At 51.3% G+C, this 9,081-nt stretch overlaps 1 protein-coding gene across 4 annotated transcripts in view; it reads right to left on the reverse strand.

Moving 5' to 3' along the window:
* The window catches only part of HCN3 (hyperpolarization activated cyclic nucleotide gated potassium channel 3), a 12,529-nt gene extending 6,335 nt beyond the window's left edge, over positions 1-6,194 (reverse strand). For 2 of the 4 annotated variants that reach the window (XM_077943165.1, XM_001115891.5), the window contains exons 1-2: positions 5,715-6,194; positions 482-911 (exon numbers count right to left, since the gene is read on the reverse strand). In XM_077943165.1, the coding sequence (XP_077799291.1) occupies positions 482-911; positions 5,715-5,998 (714 nt within the window). In that variant the 5' untranslated portion in view covers positions 5,999-6,194. Of the gene's footprint in view, positions 1-481; positions 912-4,096; positions 5,442-5,714 lie in introns of all 4 variants that reach the window. The other 2 variants (XM_077943161.1, XM_028828273.2) reach the window with 2 other exon arrangements.
* Between the last annotated feature and the right edge of the window lie 2,887 nt (positions 6,195-9,081).

The raw sequence follows: 9,081 nt of genomic DNA on the forward strand, positions 1-9,081 counted from the left end.
TTTAATTCTAACAGCCTTATCACAGGCAAGTGTATTTAACACTTTCATTTTATAGAACAGAAAATCAAGTCTCCTAGAGTAAACAATAAAACTGGGATCTGACCAAAGACAATGAGACTGCAGAGCCCACAGTCTGAACCACTGAATTCTGCTGCTCTGAAGCTGAAGCTCCAGCTTCTTCCACACCTCCTCCTCCACCCAGCATCCAGCTAACTCTAAAGTGTGTCTGGCAGCTGTGCTCCACCCTCCTGTGCCACCATCTTCACCCCAGGTCCCATCCCCTGAATCCTCATTCTGTTCCTGCTTCTCCCCCACCAATTTTGGAGAGAGCTCACCCACGGAAGCTCCACCCATCTTCCCCACCCTATAAGGTCACCAGGAGCCCCACCCATAGCATCTTCCCAGAGGAGTCTGCCAGCACTGCCCCGCCCCCCGCCGCCCCCCGCCGCCCCCCGCCGCCCCCGCCACCTCCACGCCCCACCTCCTCCCACTGGTGTATATAGCGGATGAGGCGGGAGAGGCGGAGCAGCCGCAGCAGGCTTAGGATCTTGGTGAAGCGAACGATGCGTAGGGCCCGTGCCGTTTTGTAGACCTCAGCGTCCAACTGTGGCTCCAGCTCCACCACCAGGAAGATGTAATCCACAGGGATAGAAGAGATGAGGTCAACCAGGAACCAGGTGCGCAGGTAGCGCGTGCGGATGGCCCGCGGTGCTAGCAGGATCTCAGCACCCTCCTCCACCACAATGCCCGTTCGGAAGTTCAGCACCAGATCCAGTAGGAAGAAAGTATCAGACAATACGTTGAAGACGATCCAAGGCGGGGAGTTCTCCTCCTTGAAGAAGGTGATACCCACAGGCAGGACGATGAGGTTCCCCACCATCAGCAGCAGCATGATCAGGTCCCAGTAAAACCTAAGGTGGGAGTGAGATGAGGGGTAAAACGGTGAGGATATTTCACCAGTCACTAGACTGACAGAAGATAGGCTGCCATGGCCAAGAATGGTCAAAAATACACAGTAACAGAATGACTGTTCACAGCCGCTGGGAGTATAAGTTGGGACCACCATTTGGGAAAATATTTATCTATTGAAGTTAAACATTTGCATTCCCTGCAACTCAGCAATTCCATTCCTAGGTATAGACACCTCCAAGGGAAACATGCGCTCCAGGAGATACACATAGGAATGTTTACAGCAGCATTAAATTTGAGAACAACGCACATATCCTTGTGTGGAAAAATGTAGATAGATATGTAGATAAATACACTATTTATGGGCTGGCATACCATACAGCTGTGAAATTACCCAACTACAGCTACATTCAGTTCTATGGATGAATTTCAAAAATGCAATGTTGAGCAAAAGAAGCAAGAAACACCCTGGACAACATAGTGAGACCTCATCTCAACAACAAATAAAAAAATTAGCCATGCATGGTGGTGTGCACCTACAGTCCCGGCTACTCAGGAGGCCGAGGTGTACTCTAGTCTGACTGACAGAGCGAGGCCCTGTCTCAAAAGGAAAGCTATGGCTCATGCCTGTAACCCCAGCACTTTGGGAGGCCAAAGTGGGATCACCTGAGTCCAGGAGTTCAAGACCAGCCTGGGCAACATAGTGAGATCCTGTCTCTACAAACAATTAAAAATTAGGCCAGGCCCGGTGGCTCATGCCTGTAATCCCAGCACTTTGGGAGGCCGAGGCTGGCGGATCACCTGAGGTCAGGAGTTTGAGACCAATCTGGCCAACATGGCAAAATCCCATCTCTACTAAAAGTACAAAAATTAGCTGGGCATGGTGGCGGGAGCCTGTAATCCCAGCTACTAGGGAGGCTGAGGCAGGAGAATGGCATAAACCAGGGAGGCAGAGGTTGCAGTGAGCCAAGATCACACCACTGCACTCCAACCTGGGTGACAAGAACGAGACTCTGTCTCAAAAAAAAAAAAAAAAAAAAAATCCCAGCACTTTGGGAGGCCAAGATGAGTGGATCATGAGGTCAAGAGATCAAGACCATCCTGGCCAACATGGTGAAACCCCGTCTCTATGAAAAATATAAAAATTAGCTGGGCGTGGTGGCACACACCTGTAGTCCCAGCTACTCGGGAGGCTGAGGCAGGAGAATCACTGGAACCCGGGAGGTGGAGGTTGCAGTGAGCAGAGATTACACCACTGCTCTCCAGGCTGGGTGACAGAGAGAGACTTCATCTCAAAAAAAAAAAAAAAATTAAAAATTAGCCAGGCCCTGGGGGCGGTGGCTTACATCTGTAATCCCAGCACTTTGGGAGGCAAAGGCGGGAGGATCACCTGATTATGTTGGGAGTTCGAGACCAGCCTGACCAACATGGAGAAACCCCATCTCTACTAAAAATACAAAATTAGCCGGGCGTGGTGGTGCATGCCTGTGATCCCAGCTACTGGGGAGACAGGCAGGAGAATCACTTGAACCTGGGAGGTCGAGGTTGCCAAGAGCTGAGATTACACCATTATACTCCAGCCTGGGCAACAAGAGTGAAACTCTGTCTCAAAAAAAAAAAATTAGCCGGGTGTGGTGGCACACACCTGTAATCCCAATCCCAGATACTCAGGAGGTCAAGGCAGGAGAATTGCCTGAACCTGTGAGTGGAGGTTGCAGTGAGCCGAAACCACTCCACTGCCCTCTAGCCTGGGCAAGAGTGAGACTCTGTCTTAAACAAATAAAAATTGGCCAGTGTTGTGGCTCACGCCTGTAATCCCAGCACTTTGGGAGGCTGAGGTGGGTGGATCACGAGGTCAAGAGTTCGAGACCAGCATGGACAAAATGGTGAAACCCCACCTCTACTAAAAATACAAAAATTAGCTAAGCGTGGTGGCATGAGCCTGTAATCCCAGCTACTCAGGAGGCTGATGCAGGAGAATCGCTTGAACCTGGGAGGCAGAGGTTGCAGTGAGCCAAATTTGTGCCATTGCACTCCAGCCTGGGTGACAGAGTGACACTCCTTCTCAAAATAAATAAATATAAAAATAAATAAATAAAATTACTCTTCCATATACATATATATCCCTATTATATATCGTTTACCTCGCCATTGCTAAATTTTTTTTTTTTTTTTTGAGACGGAGTCTTGCTCTGTCACCCGGGCTGGAGTGCAGTGGCGGGATCTCAGCTCACTGCAAGTTCCGCCTCCTGGGTTTACGCCATTCTCCTGCCTCAGCCTCCCGAGTAGCTGGGACTACAGGCGCCCGCCATCTCGCCAGGCTAGTTTTTTGTATTTTTTAGTAGAGACGGGGTTTCACCTTGTTAGCCAGGACGGTCTTGATCTCCTGACCTCGTGATCCGCCCGTCTCGGCCTCCCAAAGTGCTGGGATTACAGGCTTGAGCCACCGCGCCCGGCCCATTGCTAAATATATATATATATATATATATATATATATATATTTTTTTTTTTTTTTTTTTTTTGAGACGGAGTCTCGCTGTGTCTCCCAGGCTGGAGTGCAGTGGTGTGATCTCGGCTCACTGCAAGCTCCGCCTCCCGGGTTCACGCCATTCTCCCGCCTCAGCCTCCCAAGTAGCTGAGACTACAGGCGCCCGCCACCACGCCCGGCTAGTGTTTTGTATTTTTAGTAGAGACGGGGTTTCACCATGTTAGCCAGGATAGTCTCAATCTCCTGACCTCGTGATCCACCCGCCTCGGCCTCCCAAAGTGCTGGGATTACAGGCTTGAGCCACCGCGCCCGGCCCATTGCTAAATATTTTTAAGGTTAAAAACAAAAAGCTAAAGTACCCCGTGCTAATCTCACAGTATTGTTGAAAACATTTACGTGGAGACAATAGATGTGACAGTGTGGTATAGGCACTAGTTGGTGTTATAACTCACTCACTCTTTATCCCCAGATTTCTGAAAAGGCTGCTGCTTCTCCCATCTCCGGCTATCTGCCCATTCTAGTCTAGGACCTCATGCCCTCCCCAGCCTTCTCCACCCCATTCCTCTTCTCCAACACAGTTGGACCCACAGATCCTGTTCCTCTGCTGGGGTTTGCTCATCCATGTCCCAGGGTGGGGTGGTCTATCCTGCCTTCCTCTGAATTGAGCTTTCCAGGGATGCCCTTTCCCCTCCACAGAACCTTAGACAGGGCTGCACACACAGAGAAGCTCCACAGGAGATCATGAAGCAGCAAAGCTTGAGTTCTGCATATCTTTCCTCCTCTGGCCTCCCTGTGTCCACTGGGACTCTGGCGGAGCACAGGCAGAGGCATGGGCCGGGGTGAGTGACACTGCTGTGACAGACACCGTGGAAAGAAGAGGTCAAGAGGGAACTGTGTGAAGCCCTCATTCAGAGAATGTCACAGGATAATCTCAGGGACTCAGTTACTTATGGTGATTTTAATTCCAGGACACACCTAATCCCAGTGTCAACTCAGGAGCTAGCTAGCCCCTTCTAACTCGGACTGCAAAATCAATTTTCAGCCCTGAAAGAAGCTTCCTCAAGTCCTGGTCTCTGGGAAGCCCCTTAGACTGTATGTTTTCAATAAACAAAAACCCTCGACCACTCTTCTTTTCTCTCCTGGGCTGCTGAGGAGAAATCCTGTATTGTGAGACACTAAGAGGGGGAGGGAAAGAGGGTTCGCCTAGCCATGAAAGCATCTTCACAGCCTGACTCACAGGTTGGTCACAAGCCTGGCAGGTGATGTAGTAGAGAGAATGGAGAAGCACAATCAGAGGGATACCAGGCTTCTGGGGATCCGTCTGCGAGTGAACTGAGGGAAGGGAGCGAGATCCACAGGAGGCTAGAAAAGTCACGCTGGCTGGGTGGGAACGAGGCAGCAAAGACAGGAGTGAAAGGAACAATGGGAGGAAGAGGGACATAGAGGGAGTGTGTATATATGTGGATTCAAGATAATGTCTGGGTCTACAACTGTATTTCCAGGCTTCAGATTCACACCTCTTCCTCTCTGCTTCTTTCGTTCCCCAGGTTAGGTGCTTTGCACACATCCCTGCCTCATCCAAGAGCTGTCCTTCATTTCCCCCCAAGGACAGGGCTGCTGTCCTCCCCTAGCGACCTTGATGTAGAGGTACAGCCTGACGGAGACTGTGAAATGGCCCCACCCCCACCCTCTGTCCCTTCTGTGGGAGTCACCTGGGTGGTGGTCCTGTCCCTGCTTCCTCCTCAGTCACTCTGAGTCTTGGCCCCGCCCCGCCGCCCCCGCCTTCAGCACTAGGGACAGCGACCAGAGCTGAGGTCTGGACCCTCGCCCCCTTCAGCGTCCCTATTTTTTCCTGATAGTCATGCTGAACTAGGCAGGTGCTAAGGAGGAGGTGTGGAGATGGGAGATAGCAGAGCTCGGCTTCTCCCTCAGACTGGCCCCGATACTTAGAATATAATTTCCCAGATCTCCAGCAAGCAGGACTGGAGGAGGCAGGGGTCCCAAACTCCGGTACTTCCTGTGGTCCGGTTGGGGTCCTGGGTTCCTGAAAGAGGAAATCCAGGTCTCTGGAGATCCCCTGATATCTGTTTGCCCCTTCTGGTGCCCCCAGCTTGCCAAGGCACGGAGGACCTCCGGCAGGGGATACCCGCCCAGGAATTCCCAGGCTAGATTGGAGGAAGTGACTCTCCCGCCCCACCAAGGGATCCCTGGGCTGGAAATGAAGTGACCGTGGAGGGTGGTGCGGGCCGGGTCCCGGTGTCGCTGCCCGCGAGGGTGGGATTGATGTACCCTGCCCTCCCGGCCGAGCCCCCAATACCGGAAGTCGCTGTAAGGGTGGATGATCCAGGCCCCCGCTGACTTCACTCTCTCCTGCTCGATTTCCACTGCTTTGTGGCTGCCGAACACCCGAAGGGAGAACTTGTTGACCGTAGGTTGGAGCAGCGTCCCAAGGTGCCTTCTCTTAGGCTCAGACTCAGATCCGGGGATCGGACCTGAGGCCGCGGTCGCAGGCCGGGGAGCAACGGGAGGCACCTTGGGGGCCTCCAGCCCAGGGGTCGCCCCTTCGCTGGCCCCCGCAACCGGCCCCTGCTCCGCCTCCATGGCGCCCACCCCGCTTACACGCTCGGCCTCCTAGAGCCCTATGTGGCCATCAGGTACCCCCAACCCCTCCAGAGTGGGAGTCGGCGCAGCCCCGCGGGTTCCAGCGGAGGCGTCGTAGGCTCGGAACCGCCGGCGCGCGGGGCGGAGGGGGTGTGCGCTAGACTGGCGGGCGGCGGGCTGGCTGCGCGGCGCCCCCTGGCGAGGGCAGCGCGAAGACCGGGCGGGGCTGGGAAGCCGGGATCCTGGAGGAACTCCGAGACGGGCGTGGCTTAGCAAGGAAGGCGGGGCGCGCAGCCTGAGCCAGGGAGAGGCGTGGCCTAGTGTTAGCCTTTCATCCACTGAGAGCCAGGGAGGAGGAGCCTCCTGCAGTGGCGGGAAAATCGGACGCGGATGTGTAGCTTGAGGGATTTGGGACCAATGGAAGAAGTGGAAATGGCTTTTGGGATTCTTCCCCACTCTCGCCCAGGGACTTCTGTCCTGCTTCCGTCTTCTCTCAACACTGTCCTAGGCATATTCTTGTCTTTTTGGTCTCCTCCGAACTGCTTCCCCAAGTATTTAATTCCCTAATTCATTCTGTCAGCCTTCACCAAGTGCAACTCTGTCTGTCATTGAGTGGATATAAAAGTCCTACTCTTAGCATCTCCATGTAGTAATGGAAAACAACACAAAACAAAACAAAAACAAAGGCCTAGCCATAAAGCCACTGCTCATCTGTGCCCAAGGACAGACAGGTAAATTGCAGCGCTATGCGAAGTGCTATAAACTCCTAAATATCTCAGATTCTTCCCTTCATCTCCAATTCTTCCCTTCATCTCCAATTCTTATTGCCACTGCCTTATGTCAAGCCCTAAGGATTTTTTCACCTAAATTACTTCAGAAACCTCTAAAAGAGTCTTCGACTTCTTCTAGGCTAATTCTTCTTCCATTCCCTGCCAGTTACTTTCCTAAAATCCAACTATGGCTATGTCACTTGCTTGAAGTCCATCAGGCTTTCCCATCTTCTACCGGGGTACATTTAAGCTCCTTAGCATGGTGTACCAGGCCCCAAAAATTTGGACCTAGTTTCAACAGTCTGTCTTCTGACCGTCCCCCTCGTGCAAGCCAGAGCCCCAATCATGCTGAAAGACTTTGTGCCTTGTCTCTATGCTTTTACAAATATTTTCTCTGCCTGGTATTCTCCTCTAATTCACTTTCAAACACTTGGTTCAGATCTCACCTTCTCTAGGAAACCTAGAAACACATTTCCAGCTCTCCTTTCCCCAGGTAGGGTCTATTCTAGAGCCTTTTTTTTTTTTTTTTTTTTTTGAGATGGAGCCTCCCTCTGTCTCCCAGGTTGGAGTGCAGTGGCCGGATCTCAGCTCACTGCAAGCTCCGCCTTCCAGGTTTACGCCAGTCTCCTGCCTCAGCCTCCCGAGTAGCTGGGACTACAGGCGCCCGCCACATCGCCCGGCTAGTGTTTTGTTTTTTTTAGTAGAGACGGGTTTTCACCGTGTTAGCCAGGATGGTCTCAATCTCCTGACCTTGTGATCCGCCCGTCTTGGCCTCCCAAAGTGCTGGGATTACAGGCTTCAGCCACTGTGCCCGGCCTATTCTAGAGCTTTTTTTTTTTTTTTTTTTTTTTTTTGAGACGGAGTCTTGCTGTGTCGCCCAGGCTGGAGTGCAGTGGCGCAATCTCGGCTCACTGCAAGCTCCGCCTCCCGGGTTCCCGCCATTCTCCTGGCTCAGCCTCCCGAGTAGCTGGGACTACAGGCGCCCACAACCTCGCCCGGCTAGTTTTTTGTATTTTTAGTAGAGACGGGGTTTCACCGTGGTCTCGATCTCCTGACCTTGTGATCCGCCCGCCTCGGCCTCCCAAAGTGCTGGGATTACAGGCGTGAGCCACCGCGCCCCGCCTTCTAGAGCTTTTTTACAGCAGCCAGGGCACCACTGTTTTGAGCAGCTCATGTCACAGGGATACCATTATTATTGTTATTTTAAGAGATGAGGTCACACTATGTTGCCCGAGCTGGTTTTGAACTCCTGAGCTCAAGTGATCTTCCTGCCTTGGCTTCCCAAAGTGCTAGGATCACAGGCGTGAGCGTGGTCTCATTATTTATTTACAGGTTTGTCTCTCCTGTTAGATTGTGAAACTCTGAGAAACAGGAACCTTGCTCCTGGCACAATGCTGGACACATAGTGGACATTCAGTAAATGCTTGTTGAATGAATTAATAATCTAAGAAAATGTGCCAGGAGGAGGAAGTGAAATATTTACTTCTCTCTCCCCGACTCTTCATTGATTGCCCTTCATCTTCTATTCCAGAGAACTTCTCTAAACTATGTCTGGTTATCTGATCTAACCTCCATGTGACTATCCTTCATCCAGCTCCTCTCTAATATTTCCTGACTTTATTTATTTACTCATTCTAGAGTCAAGGTCAGCTCTGTTGCTCAAGCTGGAGTGCAGTGGTGCGATCATGACCCACTGCAGCCTCAAAGCAATCTTCCCACCTCAGTTTCCTGAGTAACTGGGACTACAGGTGTGAACCACTTTGCTCAGCTTCCTGACTTTAATATAGTTATTCTCAGATTATATTATTTCTCTTCCAATTTACCTTTCTGACCACTTCTCAATTCCTTCTGTAGAGTAACTACTTCTTCTCATTTTCTTTTTTTCTTTTCTTTTATTTATTTATTTTTTTTTTTTTTGAGAAAGAGTCTCACTCTGTCACCCAAGCCGGAGTGCAGTGGCACGATCACGGATCGCTACAGCCTCGACCTCCCCAGGCTCAGGTGATCCTCCCGCCTCAGCCTCCCAAGTAGCTGGGACTACAGGCGAGAGACACCATGACTGGCTAATTTTTATTTTCATTTATTTATTTATTTATTTATTTATTTATTTATTTATTTTTTAGACACAGTCTCACTCTGTTGCCCAGGCTGGAGTGCAGTGGCACCGTCTCGGCTCACTGCAACCTCCGCCTCCCGGATTCAAGCGATTCTCGTGCCTCAGCCTCCAGAATAGCTGGTATTACAGGGACCCGCCATTGCACCTGGCTAATTTTTGTATTTTTAGTAGAGACGGGGTTTCACCATGTTGGCCAG

This window comes from Macaca mulatta, chromosome 1, assembly GCF_049350105.2.
Source record: "Macaca mulatta isolate MMU2019108-1 chromosome 1, T2T-MMU8v2.0, whole genome shotgun sequence".
In the NCBI taxonomy this organism is placed as follows: domain Eukaryota; kingdom Metazoa; phylum Chordata; class Mammalia; order Primates; family Cercopithecidae; genus Macaca; species Macaca mulatta.